The sequence below is a fragment of the Phascolarctos cinereus genome, unplaced genomic scaffold (genome assembly GCF_003287225.1).
Source record: "Phascolarctos cinereus isolate Bilbo 61053 unplaced genomic scaffold, phaCin_HiC Scaffold_5;HRSCAF=322, whole genome shotgun sequence".
NCBI classification, from domain to species: Eukaryota; Metazoa; Chordata; class Mammalia; order Diprotodontia; family Phascolarctidae; genus Phascolarctos; species Phascolarctos cinereus.
The window spans coordinates 103884792-103901740 of NW_027555958.1; the positions used below are offsets into that span (position 1 = coordinate 103884792).

Below are 16949 nucleotides of genomic sequence, written 5' to 3' on the forward strand. Positions count from 1 at the left end.
AAAAGGATTTGTTCTGTAAAACTTGGACTCAGTCAAAAGGCTGCACTCAAAGACCTAGAAGGCCACATGTGGCCTAGAGGCTCTGGCTCTAGGTCTTTAAAAATTCTGTGGATGCTGAAATAAATAAGACCTTGTTTTCAAGAAGCTCAGACCACTTCTACCACCTCCCCTCAGACTCGGGTAGAGACAGCCGAGAACTCAAGAATGGCAGTGCCCATACTAACTCCTCAGAACCCATGTTTTCAGCTTGGACCACAGCCATCATCAAATTCACATGCTGTGACACAAAGCAGATGTTATGTTTGTGCAATGACTGGATCATAGTACCACTAGTAGTAGTATTCCTTTTGTACTACTTTTCCATACAATCTCAAGGGAAATTTGGATGACATTTCTTTCTTATTTTTCTACTTACTTTGCAACTTGATTTATGTAACCTGGGCACACTAAAAAAAGCAGATGAAAAGTAATGACTAGAACACAGGAGTAAGTGAAAATGCCATCTTAAGGCTCTTGATGAAGAGGAGAGGATTAGTTAAAGCCTGACACACACACACTTGAGCCTTTGGAAGACAGAACGATTTTCAAGGAATTCAGATAAAGAATAGATAGGGTTCCCTGGCCAATGATTCTATGAAGAGAATTGGCTCAAGAGGAATAGGAGTCTTTCAAGAATGATATTCTGCAGACACATCCAAATTATTTGGATGAAGAAAGGAAGGGAAAGGGGCACTGGCTAGGAAGAATAGAAAATTCTGTTCACTAACTGGGATAAAAAAAAAGGTGTTTACAAGATGGAAGCAAAGGCAGGTGAGGATGAAAATAAGAATGGCACGGTTTTATAAAAATGTCAGAGTGCTAAAGCTCAGGCAAGACTAGTGATAAAAGTCAAAGATAAGAAAAAGCTGGTCTTTCTTTCTTTCTTTCTTTCTTTCTTTCTTTCTTTCTTTCTTTCTTTCTTTCTTTCTTTCTTTCTTCCTTCCTTCCTTCCTTCCTTCCTTTCCTTCCTTCCTTCCTCTCTCTCTCTCTTTCCTTCTTTCTCTCTTTCTTTCTCTTTGCTCTCTCTCTTCCTCCCTCCTCCTCCTCCTGCTTTCTTTCTTTTTCTTCCTTCCTTCCTCTCTCTCTCTCTTTTCTTCTTCCTTAAGAAAGAAGATCTAAAGAGATATTGGATCACTGCTCTAGTGAATGAAAGGAAGATAATAAATGAAGGAGAAAGAGTAGAACTTCTTAATATCTATTTTGCTATTTTTTTCTATTAAGTAAAATAATGTTGGACTGTGAAATACAGAACAAGAATATTTAAAATGGCATTGACATCTACATACAGGAGGAGACTGTAAAACAGCTAGCTCCCATTAGTGACTTAAAATTGCCACGTTTGAACCAGTATGATTCATAGTTTTAGAAGAACTTTCAAGCATCGCAGCTGAGCTGTTCACTATGATCCTTAAGAAATATAGCAGAGGGGCAGCTAGGTGGCACAGAGGACAGAGCACCGGCCCTGGAATCAGGAGCACCTGAGTTCAAATCTGGCCTCAGACCAAACACCTGACACTTACTAGCTGTATGACCCTGGGCAAGTCACTTAACCCCAATTGCCTAAAAAAAATGTATATATATATACAGCAGAACAGGAGAGGTGCTATATGACTGGACCAATGTCCCAGTATGTAAAAAGGAGAAAATTGACTTTTTGAATGAGGTCATAAACCCATCCAAGTATGATGTATATAAGATAATTCAGGAAATTAAGGTTGGTGAACTTACTACTGAAATGTGTGAAGACACTTGAGCTAACAGTTTACATTTGTTTCACAGAGTGAAAGATAACACAAATGACTTGACATAGTTTTTATTAGATGAAGAAGCAATTCATGTTGGATCAATAATAATTCTCTCCAAGCAAAATAGATCGCATTTATGTGTGCCTGTATTCATGTGTTCGTGTATGCATATGTGTGTTACAATGCATACTTAGTATTTTAATGGTCACAAATGCTTTATATACATTAGTTCATTTGTTATTAACCACCATCCTGTGAGGTTGGTGCTAATATGAATAATAAAACGCTTATTAAGCACTTACTAAGTACCAGGCACTGTGCTAAACTGGGGCCAAACCCGAAACAAGAGACAGCCTCTGCCCTCAAGGAGCTTACGTTCTACTGGGAAAGGTTATATATAAAAGGAAGCTAGAAAGGGGGGTGCCACTTATATGGCATATAAGGATTACTGTATGGTTTGGAAATGGTGGGCAAGTGAAGTTGAGGCCTATTTCCAAGCAAGAGAAGCCAAAAGCTCACCTATCAAAGCCCCTTTTACCTCCTGATGATATTGAGACTCAAACATAGTTAAATGCTTGCTCATGGTCATGTAGTTTAGTAAGAGTTTGAGATGGGAGTTGAACCCATGTTTTCTTAACTCAAGTTCAGCACCTCATTCCTTTAATGATCATCTGGTAAAAATGCTCTCTGTATCCTAATATTGTTGTTGTTGCTATTGTAAAGTCGTTTCAGTTGCATCTGACTCTGAGACCCTCTTTGGAGTTTTCTTGGCAAAGATGATGGGGTGGAATGCATTGTTGGTGGAGTTGTGAACTGATCCAACTATTTTGGAGAGCAATTTGGAACTATCCCCAAAGGGCTATAAAAATGTGTATACCCTTTGACCCAGCAATAGCACTTCTAGGGCTGTATCCCAAAGAGATCATACAAACGGGAAAAGGACCCACATGTACAGAAATATTTATGGCAGCTTTTTGTGGTAGCAAAGAACTGGAAATTGAGGGGATGCCCATCATTTGGGGAATGGCTGAATAAGTTGTGGTATGTGAATGTAATGGAATACTATTGTGGTATAAGAAATGATGAGCAGGTAGACCTCAGAAAAACCTGGAAAGACTTGTATGGACTGATGCTGAGTGAAGTGAGCATATCCAAGAGAATGTTGTACACAGTAACAGCCACATCGTGCGATCACTAACGTTGATAGACTTAGCCCTTCTCAGCAATGCAAGGATCTAAGACATCTCCAAAAGTCTCAAGTTGGAAAATGCTATCCACAGTCAAAGAAAGAACTATGGAGTTTGAATACAGACTGAAGCATACTATTTGCTATTTTTTTCTTCTGTTTTGTTTTCTCTTTCTTGTGGTTCCTTCTATTGGTTCTAATTCTTCCTTACAACATCACTAATGTGAAAATATATTTAATAGGAAGGTATATGTACAGCCTATATTAGATTGTATGCTGTCTTGGGGAGGGGGGGGGAAGGAAGGGGAGAAAAAAATTAAAACTCAAAAGCTTATGGAAGTGATTGTTGATAAATCAAAATAAATTAATAAAAAAAATGATGGAGTAGTTTGCCATTTTCTTCTCCAGCTCGTTTTACAGATGAGGAAAGTGAAACAAACAGGGTTAAGTAACTTTCCCAGGGTCACACAGTAAGTGTCTATGGCCAGATTTGAACTCCAGGCCCAGCACTCTTTCTGCTGTGCCACCTATCTGCCTCAACATGTCTTACTACAGATCCTTATTACCACCCACCTGCTTATTTTCTTCTTCCAATTCATCCTTACACTGCTGCCGGATCCAGTCATTCTTATGAAGAGACTTGATTGCATGCCTCTGCTCAGAGCCCTTTGATAATTCCCAATTCCCTCCAAATCCTTAACTTGGCCACCATAACCTTTCCAGTCTTATCTCACACTCCTATAAGCCACACCTGCAGTGTGCCATCCCTCAGGTAACTCCAACATTTTCCTTCCCTGTAACCACGTTCTTGCTGATCCCTCTCCTTGGAATACTCGCTTCTGCTCCAACTCTGCCTCTTGCAAATCCTACATGATCTTAAATGCTCAGTTCACGTGCCACCTTCTCCATGGAATCTTCATTTTGCAGAGAACTGCTCTTCTGTTGCTCATCGCACCTCACTCAGAAGTCTCCTGTTGCTATTCCTTCTTTTACCTTTTCACATGAAGAGGTGGCTCTTTTTGCCAAGGCAAACTCTTCTACATCCACAAGGATCCCAAATCCTATTTTCTGCAGATTTCCCCCTCTATCATACCTATTCTCTCACTAATCTTCAGTTGCTCCTGTCTACTCACTGATTTCCTACAATCACGTTCATGTCTCCCGGTCCTCAAAAAAACCCTTGCTTAATCCATCTATCTATTTTAGCTATCAGCCTATATATGTCTTCTCCCCTTAGTGGCCAACCTCCTTGAGAAGACTGTCTTCAATAAGTGACTCCACTTTCTTAACTATTTTTAGTCTGGCCTTTTACCTCATTATTCGACAGAAACTGGTGTCTCTGAAGTTACTAATGTTCCCTTAATTGCCAAATCTAATGTCCTTTTCTCAATCCTCATTTTTCTTAATCTCTCTACAGCCTTTGACCTTTAGTCATCCTCTTCCTGACATTCTTTTCTCTCTAGATTTTAATTTTTATTGCTCTCTCCTGGTTCTCCTCCTTGGAGATAATAGGGAGTGACAGAAGTTTATTGAGGAGGGCTTTATAACTCTTATGCTTATATTAAGATGTATTACTATCTCAATTTTATTATAAAAAATTACATACTTGCATGTATCATGTTCCCCTTACTACTGTGTGAGTCCAAGGGCAGGAGCCGTGGTTTATGGTATCTCTACTAGAAATGTTTTATATATAATAGCTTACTCAGTGGCTGAAGAATGAATGAAAATAATATGCTCAAATTTGCAGATGTTCGTATTCCTGAGAAATGTTTTAAATCATCTTGAAATTTGGAAAAATGGGACAAAATTCAGGAAAAACAAAAAGAAGATGTCAGGCATAGATAAAGCAGTAAGCAGTATAGCAGAAAGATGCTGAGTACTTCTCATCTTCACAAAAGATAGCATTAGGAAATAAAATGAGAAAAGGGAATAAGTTTGCTAGACACAAAGAACCAGACCATTCTATTGATAGACAAGAATATCTATGGAGCTTTCATTCTTTGAAATTTCAAAAAAAAAAGAGTGACATATATTTGATATTCCTTAGATCAGCATTTTAAAAAGTACTTTTGCTGTGGAACACTTTTGGGCTAATGTTTATGTAGAAGTATGGAATACTCCTGGGATAAAAGTGAAGTTGTGGATATTGTGGAGCAAAACAGAATAAAATATATCTTCATATCCTACAAAGGCCACACACTGAGCACTTAAAACACCATTTCAATCCCTCCTCATTCCTTCCTATGCTGTGGAGTTTTCTCTTAGTTTTCAAGGTCCATTTTGTGGGAGATTTGTCTTTTGAAATCATCAGAGAGTATGCTATAATGAGCAGAGGTGGGGAACCTGAGGCCTAGAGGCCACATATGGCCCTCTAGGTACTCAAGTGACTGAATCCAAACTTCACAGAATAAATCTCCTAAAAAAAAAAGAACTTGTTTTGTAAAACTTGGACTCAGTCGAAAGGCTACCCCCAAGGACCTAGAAGGCTGCAGGTTCCCCATCCCTGTATCTAGTAAATACTCTCCATTGGAGGAGTTCCACAATGGACCTGTGACATTTTAATTAAATTACTTTTGATAGCCTTTTGACACCTTTCATCCCATGCATTTTTGCCAGTGTTTTCTCACAAATCCTTTAAAGATCTACTCAATGTATTGGAGACTTCTCTCTTGTTCTTTTACTATCTGAAGGGAACAACTCAATTTGTCTCAGTTGTCTCTTCCTCTTTTTTTGCCTTACCAGCACATATCTTTTTCTGGTCATGCATATCCTTGATATCTTTTACATCACTTTTTATACTGGAATTATTGGTAACCCAATGAAGCCTGTTTGCACCCACCATGTTATTTATTTTTCTATTGCCTTGAGTTTTGTAATTCCATTTGATTGTATCTATAGTCCTTCCCAAGACACAGATATTGACAGACCAATATGATGGTCTGTTATCTAGCTTCATGCCAATCTCAGTAACATGCTAGGTCACTACTTTGTTTTCCTTGCATGGATGGTTAGAACGGTATGTATTTCCCTTAGAAGTATTATAGTGTTATTTAGCTCCATGGCATTCCTATGGTGTCATCTATCAACAGGAACAATTGGAGACCCTCACCACTGATAGGAATATTTTCCTTTGGACTTTTCACAGAATGTTTTTTGTGACACTGATAGTATAAGGACTTGATAATAAAGAACAACCATAGGTTACATCATCCTTAACTTATTTTGAATCATAGGATAATAGATTGAGTTGGAAGGGACCTAAGGAGGCTATCAAATCCATTCCTGCATTTTACAGAAAGGAAGTAGAATTTTTTTTTGGAAGATGAATCTAGTAGATATGATGGACTGGTAGAACAAATGCAGGGAAACTATTCAGTAACTAGGTACGAAGTGGTGGGAACTTGCATTAGGTTGACTGGCACTGGGAAAAGGGGCAGATCTGAAAGGTGTTATAAGATTTGACAAGACTCGATTCTGACAGGAGAGAGCTATGCTGAACAGTGGGTGATGCCCGATAAGCAATTAAAAATATGGGCCTCAAGTTAGGGAATGAGGTACAGTCCGTAGATGCAGATTTGGAAGTCTTTCATGAATAGCTGATAGCTGAAGCCATAAGGATATATGAAATCTGATGAGGGCGCACAAACAAAAGAGTAGAGGGTCAAGGATCCTGTCCTGGAGTAAGCTCGAATGTTAAGAATTGTAGATGCAGATTTGGAAGTCTTTCATGAATAGCTGATAGCTGAAGCCATAAGGATATATGAAATCTGATGAGGGCGCACAAACAGAAGAGTAGAGGGTCAAGGATCCTGTCCTGGAGTAAGCTCGAATGTTAAGAATTGGGAGGAGAAAATGAGGACAGATTTTAATAAAAAGAATGGCGAATCAAGAGAGTATAATGCCACAATAGGCAAGAGAGGAAAGAAAGAGGTGACAAGTGTCAAATGAAGCAGCTAAGTGGCCAAGGAGATGGAGCTCTGGATTTGGAGTCAGGAAAATCTAAGTTCAAAACCTGTATCAGATGTTAACTAGTTCTGTGACTCTGGACAAATCCATTACCTCTCTGAGCTTGCTTCTTCCTCTGTAAAATGTGGGGGATGGGATTCAATGACTTGTAAGGTCCCTTCTGTCTCTAAATGTATGATTTTACAGAGTTAAAGCCAAGGGGTGTGAAGGTTGATTGGACCTCTGGATTAGGCAATTGAAGTCAATTTGGAGGGAGAAATTTCAGAACAGATTTCTAAAGTGGCTAAGATGATGTCTAAGAATAGAATTTAGATTTCTAGATAATGGCATAAAATACAGGAATGACAGACTCTCAGCCAGAAGTGCAGTGTGCAAAGGCTGGTAGAATTTGTCATATTAAAAAGCTAATAAAAAGCTTTTAAAATAAAAAAGTGGGAAAGGATAAAACTACCTATTTAGGCTCCTAGAGAGTAGCTACAATAAAAGTGAATAGCAACTGACAAAATTAATTCATAGGATAAAAAAAGAAAGCCCAAGAAAGGAACCAATAGCAAAACCTACTACCTCAAATGTCTGCAACAAAACCAAAGTTTAGACCACAAGCAAGAAGAACCAGAAATCCTAACACAAGGGGGTAAATTTGATCCCATGGAGAACTGCAGGGTTGAAAGCCTTATCTGGAATATGACCCTTATTCAGAATAGGAAAGGTAAAAGCGAAAACATGATTTAAAAAAAAAAGTGAAAAGGTATACTCGTGAGGAAATCCAGGGACCAGACTGACGAGGTGGGGTAAGGGGGCAAAAATTGGTGGGCAAAATCAAAGGCGGAAGAAATGGAAGTGATTGTCATTTTGACCACTTGATCAGAAATTGATGAAGAGTTCAAGAAATAGGTCACCATTATGCACAGCAGTATGAGATAACAGTACTAGGGTTAAGTAATATTGGACCTGTGATTTAATTGACACAGGGAATTTCCAGTTGAGAAACTACCTCCTCTGCAATTCGTAGTCTTAAAGAATTGCTTAGAGCACTAAGATCAAGTGACTTAGTTGACGTAACACAGCCAGTATATATCAGAAGTGGAAAAGAGTCAGAACTCGGTTTGATACCAGCTACCTATCCTTTATGCCACACTGCTTTTTAGATAATAGTGATGAGACTCAAATTCTCTAGACAAGGTGAAGCTTTCTGCTAAAAGAGCTGCCAAGGATGTCTCCATTTGTTCTAATGAGAATTTTGTTCATAAAAAGGTAGAGGAACTGATAAGGAGAAATCTAATCCGGGTCTGTCCTTCATGAATTCAAGTCACATGAACTGTATCAAGTACTGAAAGAATTGAGTCATACTCAGTGATATCTAAAAGACCACTGAAAATGAAAATTGCCACCAGACTGAAAAGGGACAAATGTTCTGATTTTTTTTTTTAAAAGGGAAGAGAATGGTCTGGGATTTATAGGCCAATAAGCTTAATTTTAATTCGGGCAAATTCTAGAATGAATGATCAGAGATGAATGGCTAGTAAACAGCTAGAAAAGGAACCTGTTGGCTACAAATAGCTAGCACAACTTTTTAAAGAACAGGTCATGTTTGTGTAACCTCATTTCTCTTTCTTGCCATTATTACTAAGCTGGTTGATAAATAAGAATATTGTAGGTGTTTTAGCAAAGCACTTAATAAAGTAGCTCATAACTCATTTTGTCTAAAAGGTGGAAAGATGGAGAGTAGGTGATAATTGGGAGTAAGTGAAAGGCTACATTCAATGAAGTTATTAATCATTCAAGGTCAACTTGGCTTCCCTGACAGAGTATAAGTTCCTTGACAGCAGTGGCTTTCATGTTTTTTTTTTTTGAGGGGGGGAATGTATTCTCACTGATTAGACATAGTAGGTACTTAACAAATTATTGAATACCTCAAGGATTTGCACTTGACCCTGCACTATTTCATATTTTCATTTAAGTGACTTGGATAAAGTTTAGATGAACTGTTCAACAAATTTGCAGATGATAGAAAACTGATGACAAATGACACCATGGTCAAGTCAGAGATACAAAGATCTTAACAGGCTATGCATAGCCTTGTGTTGAACCTTAAGACAGTGGCCATTAAGCCACACATAAGGATCCCTGTGGGCTGCATATTGACTTAATGTTAATTTGTGGTTTTCTATGCTTTATTTTTATTTTATTAAAGACTTCCCAATTACATTTAAATCTGGTTCATCACTGGAGTGTTTCAGTTCTCATAGAATGTTGGACATCTCTAATCAAAGATGAAACTTAAAAATCCTCTAAAATTTAGGTTAAAAAAAATCTTTACAAGTACAAGATGCGGAAGTATGGTTGGACAACAATTTTTCTGAATAAGACCTGGGCATTTTAGTGGGCTGCCATAGTAATTTTAATTAGAAGTATAACACTTATGTGAAAAAAACTGTGACCTTGGGCTTCATAGTGTCTTCTCTTAATCAGACCACAACTAGATTACAAATATTCAGTTCTGGGTGCCAGTTAAGGAAAGATAATGATATGTTAGAACACACACATCTAAGGTTGGCAACTAGGATGGTGAAGAGTTTTGGATCCATGCAATTCTACTCAGACAACTATAAGCAGTAAGTATTTGAAGGTTAAAGCACAGTTCTGATCAGCCTCAGATACCCAAAAGGAAGATGGCTTGCCTCAAAATGAGGTGGGTCCTCCCTCATTGGAGGTCTTTAAGCAGAGGCCAGATGACTTGCTGTTTAGTGTATGACAGTGGAAACCTCTTTCAGATACAGGTTTGACTAGCTGGCTGCCCAAGTCCTTTCTAACACATTAGGTTGTATGGTCTAATTTTGACAGGGGGAAGAGTACAGAATTTGATTCCAATACTTAAAGGAACCTATGTGTGTAGACTAGATTTTCTCTAAAAGGTATATAGTTTTGTAGTTCAGAATACTGCAAATGATTTAACAAGGAGGTAGGAAGATGTGAAACAGTGGGCTGAAAGGATTAGGTGGTTTGTACTTCTAGAAATAATTTCTCAGGTGAAGATTTGTTTTGTTTGCTGACTATACCATGGAGATAGGTGCAAAACCCCTTGGACTGCGTGTTATAACAGTTTTCTTGCATAGATGATATGGGAAAGAAGTATCCTCTTCAGAAGGAAAATGAGGGCTTTTTAGAAGGTATGAATAGAAAGCCAAAAGACTGAAGTATGGGTCAGTTTTAAGTATGAGACAAATATGCAGAGTGACAAACACTGAAGCATTTCCTTTGAAGAGTATTTATTGTCCTGGAGAAGGTAATTTGCCTGTTATGCTTCATCATAAAAGTACATTTTTAAGATAGCTGGACATTTAACAAAACTATAAAAACACCTGCATCCTTCATATTAACCTTCAATAACTTTATAATCTTTTCCATTGGTAACTAACCTTGGAGTTGAGTGGGGAAAAGGACTCTATTACAGAAACTGCAAATCTGATCCACTGAAGAGATGCCCCATAGAGTACTTCCAGAGATAAATGACATAAAACTTACCTTTGTAATTAGTACTGCTGATAAAAGAACTTAAAATTCTTAAAAGTTCATAAAATGGCAAAACCCCATGCACAATTCATCGATGCAAATATGAACCCACCGTTTGAAAATAGTGCTTTTCCTCTGGGAAGCTGGGAGAACTTTAGAAATGCCACTTATCTCCACATCTCTGTGAGATGCATAGGGTTCTACCTAGTATGTTTATTTCTACTTTAAAAGACAGGGATTTGAAGCCTACAGAAAAACGACCAGGTAACTTTCCTATGGTTACACAGTAAATTAATGGTGAAACCTGAAAAAGGTTCCAACTTTTCTGGCTCCCAGAGTCCAGTAGTACGTCTATCCAGTAGACTAAGCTGCCTTTAATGTTTATTTACATAGATTTATATCTATACAAGTAGCAGTTTTAAGGGAATTGTTACTGGTCTCATGATTTCCTAAATAGTTACATATAGCAATTCATTCCTTCTTTGTCACTATTAATCTGATTCACTATGTGCCAGAAATGTAGGAGGTTAATCACTGAATAAGTACACTAAAATGACACATTACTTGACATTTTTTTTACAAAATTTAACTATTAAAAATTGTCCTGTAAAGCCAGATTCCTGAAGGTATCACACAGGTAAGAAACACAGTTTAACAAATACAAAGCTGCTAAATTGTTCTCCCTCAGAAGAGGCTTTTTATTTTCTCCAGCTAGCTCAATTACATTTACTCACATACAAGTAATGACTTAATAGGTAGTCTTCAGCCATTTAATCTTCAAGTAAAATGGATATTAATAATGTAATTTTATTTTTTTAAATTAAAAACATTGATTCCACTTGATATATGAAGAGATGACTAGAAATAGAATTCTTGTATTCTAGAATAGTAAAAACACAATGAGATCACGAATACTGACATCGAGTTCACAAATATCAGCCATCTGTTTAGCTGCTGCCTCTTAAACAAATTACTGGTTGAACACAATCGAGACCATACAGCCAACTCCAATTTAATCAAGGGATGAGTAAGTTCTCTGTTTTACTTTTAGCTGTGTCACTGCTTGTCAGTATTGCTGCTGCTGTGTAACAGGGATGGGAAAAATCAATGAACTCACTCAGTCAATTTCCCCACATTTTAGTGCAGCAGTGGTTAAAAAAAAAAAGGCAACAGGTTAAAACAAGCTCCTTTTTGGTCGATGTATTATGTGAAACTGCTTAATTCCTATCTCCCGTTATTAACATAACCAAGTAGTAGGATGTAGCTCAGACTGGTCATTCATTTAAGAAAAGCAGCTGGAATTTCTAAAGAAATGTATAATCAATTCTACCAAAATTGAAAAAAACCCCCCCACAGATATGGACACAGAAACATGCAGTATGAAATGCATCTTAGCAATGTGTGCTAGCTGTCGGTAGAGAAGAGCAAAGCTGACAAATTTCATAGACATGTTTCCCTGAGAAGTTTGAACAGTTCACATCAACTGCCTAGCAATACATTTTTAAATGCAAAGAACACCAGAACCAAAGAATAATTATGGATGAAAAACAAAAAGGCTCCAATCTTTCCATCTCAGGTTTGCACGATTACATTCCACTTCAATTCAATCATTTGCAAGGAGTCTAAAGAGCACCAACATATGCTGGCATCACCCTCCCTCACTGCAGGATGTGTTTCCTTCCGGTTGTATTTCAAGACAGATTCACCCAGTGCCTTTTCCAGTTCTTTTAAGAATGTGCTTTTCCTTTATCACCATCTTAGAGAAAACAATTCGTTTCTGTTCTCAAGGTCAAGTAACGGATTCACAATTTTTGGAAAGTCTACATTTGAAAGTTATCTCCACTGAAATTTAAGTGACCTGAAACCACTTACAGGATCTCAAGATAGAGGTGGGTCATCTATTCTAATCCCCCCTCCTTTTACAGCTGAGAAAACCAAGGCCCAGAGGGCAAAGTCACTTTTCTAAGGTTACAGAGAGGCAGGAACAGCAACTGCCCAAATCAGGATGTGAACGTAGGCCGCCTCCTGCCACACCCAGTGCCCCTTCTACTGTACCACAGTTTTTCACTTACTTTCATCACAGGGGTGAGCCTCTAAAATGGAAGAGAAATACAAGGAAAAGTTGCATAAATTAAGGCTCCCTCCACAAACTATTGAAAAAGAGACTTACTGTTCACTGTCCTGGCTCCTTTGAAAAACAAACAACAAATAGTTTTACAACTTTCTTTTTACCTGTTGTGGAGAAAGCTGGGCAAATGGTCTGATGAAAAATAATCTAAGCGAACCAGTCTAACACCACAATACGGAATTTTTGCATTTTAATTTCTTTTCCTGGTTCAAATGCTTATTTAATGTTCCACTGGAGTATACTTACTCACTCTTCTACAAGGTTAAAAACAAGTCACAAAATTCAACATTAGAATATAACTTTTTTTAATTTTTATAAATAACTTATCTGTTACAAAGACAGTTTGCCCATCTAAATCACAAAACCATCAACTCAAGATATCCAAATTAGGTTTTATTAATAAAACAGGTAAAAACTGATTTATCAATCTTCACATAGAACTGCAGATGAAGCTGAAAAAAAACAAGGCCTCGTTTTAAAAACAAAACGCATCAAATGCAAGTGCTTTGGTTCTTCTGCCTAACTACTTGGGATTGTCATATTTCTTCCCATCTACAAAATGCAAAGCCCTCAAAGCCAAGGCTTTTGCATTCACTTACGACTGTAATAATCCTGTTCCGTTTTAAAATGTCCACTCGCAAATGTTTATTGTGGATGACAGTTTACTTTGTCTCTTGCCTTTTGCTACATTTTAGTACTTCCTTTAGCCTCATCCTAAGTGCTGCTACAGAATTCCTTTCATGTTGTCCTTTATAAATGCATACTGTCATTCCTTTTGCTTGATTTCATTCAATTACGTACATTCCTGATCATCTGAGTAGTTTTCCTTATTAAAAAAAAAAAATAAAGAGATGCTTGAGGTTTGCTTCAGTGTTCAAGTCTGCTTGTTGGCTTTTCCTTTTCCAGCTTTTCTTCTGTTTTCCTAAATATGGCTAGCCTCATTTTATAAATATATGTGACATTGCCACCAAGTCAGGTTTAGAAACTGATTGCCCAAACAGTAAAATATTTAAAGTTCTCTCGAAAAAAAAAAGGGGGGGGGGGGAAGGTTGTGTGATGCAGTTGCTGGTTTTGATATTGTGTGTACTTCCTCAATAAATATCTCTTGAAAGTTCTGCAACACCCCAGGCGGATGAAGCAAGCTTATTCTTGTTGCTCTCTTGGTAGGTTGAAGATAATCTGTTGTTTTAAGTTGCCTTGTGAAGGACAAAACACTGCTGAGTCACCCACCATAAAATTCATTGTACAGAGTGAACTAAATGCATAAATCTTCCCATATTTCCTGCATTTTTACCATGCTGCATCTGCAGGTCTTCACAGTACAGCATTTACAAGGGCAAGGCACAGAATGAGTAAAGTTATTTTGTGCATAGTTTCATTTCATTAATGCTCTTTTTTTTTATTTAATTTAAGGCATTGCTTCTCTCAGATAAAGCTTTAAAAAAAAGGACATGATCGTGCTTAATCACTAAAAGGGAAAAAAGAAAGTTAACAAAAGACTATTACACTATACATAGAGAAATACGAGAAAATAATAAAGAAAAGAAGTCACTTAAAGCAGGCTCTAGAGCTATGTACAGTAAGAAAAGCAAGGGTATTTCACCATTTGTCCTCTACAGACAATGCACACTATTTCCCTTCTCATATTCAGACATGACTGGACTGATGCTAACTTCACAGAGTAGAGATGTTTTCAGGGAAGACAAAGACAAAGCCAAGAGTACCACAGAATTGTCAAGTTCTTCCCCTATCCATTGGCACTAAGTGGCAGCAAAAGTTTAAATAGTTAAATCTTGTTCCTTTTTAATTTTTTCCATCTATGTAGTGTTTCACTGAAAGCTTTAAAAAACAAAAAAAGCTACCATTCTATTACTTTCCCCTGTCAAAATTCAGTAGTGACATAGGGGGAAAAGTTGTTTTGGGAACACCCACGTATTGAACACAAGAGTTATCCTTAATGGGATATTGGTAATACTGTACATGGTTTAGGCAGCTGCAACCAAGTCTTTCAGTAGATTACCTTTCATGTGATGAATTTCAACTGCCTGCAACACAACACTGAGGTATTGTTATCTCTGTGGGCTGCCATTTAACATAAGCAAAACACCATCTTGTCACACCTTCAATTTTGCAAAATCCTATGTATCAACGAAACATTTTTCCCCCAATGACAGAACAGTTCCTTGAAAATCTGTTATGGTTTTTTAGAGAAGATATTGGGCCTTGTGGCTCAGAAATGCCTTGGCATCTCGCACTGTTCACAACGGATTAAGGCTGGATGGTTCAAAAAGGTACAGGCAGTACAATTCCATTGAGCTCCCTCATCTTCCTCTGCGTCTTGAGATTTTGGTGTTTTGGCAATGGGCCTTTGATCTGCAAAAAGCCAAAAACATTTTTAGTTAGAAATCAAAGCTAGAGAGGAAAAAAAATCACAAGGTCTATTAAAATATTAGATAATTTTAATATAAGATTGCCTTTTAACACATAGCATCAAGTAATAGGTTAACGAAGTTTAACCACTACCTCACACCATGACATCCCACCCTTTTCATCCCCTTGCTTCTTTCTCTGGGGAACACCACCACTTACAGACATTATCTAAATGTCACGGTATTCCTGTGCGTGAGGGTGGGGGTGGGGTTTCAGGGCATCATTCCCCTCCTCCTTCCAGTTTATAACACAGGAAAGAGATACAGAGAAGCTAATTTGATTTGGAGCAATTTTCAGTAATAATGCTGTACATCCTGTGTCTTACTCCTCAGTTCTATTTTGCTTATACTATGGTAGCGAAAAAGATTCTTAATAGCCCACTACAGCTTCTGCAGTGACCTTCTGTTACTAAGCTAAAATAGCACATGTGCATGTCATTGAAGTCTAGTTCTATTTCCTACTGGAGTAGCATAAAAGCTTCTCCTCCTCCTACCACCTGTTTCTGTATTCTGAACATTTTTTTCCTTCTCTATATTGTCTTGAAAATGTGATTCAATCCACTGCCTGTCAGGTGGGAGACTCAAAGGCAAGACTGAGACACACCATTGTCAAACATGGTCAACGCATGATTTATTTTGCTTGGTTATGCTTATTTGTTATAAGGTGTTTTTTTTTCTAATTGGAGAAAAGGACTAGAAATAATTACACCAAAATATAGAAAGAAAAGAAAGGATCACTGAAGAATTTTTTTTTAAAAAAGCAGAGAACATAAGGTTCAAAAAGAGAAAGCCAAGTGGGATAGCTTTGAAACTGGCACACTGAATTGGCTTTCTTCCTTTAAAAACACAAGTTGTACATAATGGAGACTCGTGGTTTCACATGTGATCCTCTTTAGTCTTCTTTACTCATGTTTGTTGCTGACTGTCAAGTTCAAAATAACTTCAAAATAAAAATTACTAAAATTTAAAAAAGAAAATGTAAGTCTCAAGTGATATATTTTCTATCTGTTTTTATTTTCTTTAAAAATGAAAATCAACAAAAAAAGCATTTTTGAAATGGTTTTAAATTAAACGAAATATTTTAAGATGAGGCCTGGAGTTAAGAAAGTGGTACAAAAATTCTTTAATTATTTTGTCGTGTTCCTATCGAAGTATCTATTTGGGACTGCTGTGTGTTGGGAAGCACCATCACCACAAGAGGTGCCTTAGTCCTCTTGTCTTCTTCCTTTCTTCCTGGCTGCTTGACATGTCACAGCTTTTGAAGGAGAGAGAAATCAACAACTATTCCATGTGATGAGATGGAGGTCCACCAGGCCTTACCACTTGCCCTACAGCTGAACTTTCTTTTATGTGTTGTCTCCTCCAATTAGAATATGAGCTTCTTGAGAGCAGAGACTATCTTTTGTTTCCCCACTTGCAGGTTAGTGAAAATAAAGGTGTAATTGTTTTTTCCCATGCAGGTTCATGGACTCTTGAAATTTATCCACTAATTTCTCAGGGGGGGGCGGCTGGAAGAACTGTGATTCTAGGTTAAGAACCCCTGATATGAAGAGTTAGTTATTTGTGTTGGTGGATTACATAAAAATGCAAATAAAAGGGGAATTATAAGATGATGACTTTCAAGTCTGCTCAATACATAGCAAAATAAAGGTTTCTCTTCTAGGCTTTCTTCTTATAGGAAGACAGCATGACTATATGCAATACACTGTACCTAGAGTAACTTTGGGCTTCATTTGCAAAGGCAAAGGCATCATCATCAATTCATTTTATAGATTTATTCTGAAATGAAACATCAGCTAAATCAAGGGGAAAATGCAAGGTGGATTTCAAAACTGCATGATCAGGTTGCTACATATTACCAAAGCTGATATTAATTATCTTAAACAGATTTAAGAAGCAAAATTAATTTCATGAGTAAAAACAAAATTAACTTTGCCTAC

The 16949-nt window shown here is 37.4% G+C and overlaps 1 protein-coding gene across 3 annotated transcripts in view; it reads right to left on the bottom strand.

The window, feature by feature from the left end:
- Positions 1-12868: 12868 nt before the first annotated feature.
- Positions 12869-16949, bottom strand: part of TAB2 (TGF-beta activated kinase 1 (MAP3K7) binding protein 2) — a 107643-nt gene continuing 103562 nt past the window's right edge. For 2 of the 3 annotated variants that reach the window (XM_020986582.2, XM_020986584.2), the window contains one exon: positions 12869-14953. In XM_020986582.2, the coding sequence (XP_020842241.1) occupies positions 14811-14953 (143 nt within the window). In that variant the 3' untranslated portion in view covers positions 12869-14810. The remainder of the gene's footprint in view (positions 14954-16949) is intronic. The other variant, XM_020986585.2, reaches the window with a different exon arrangement.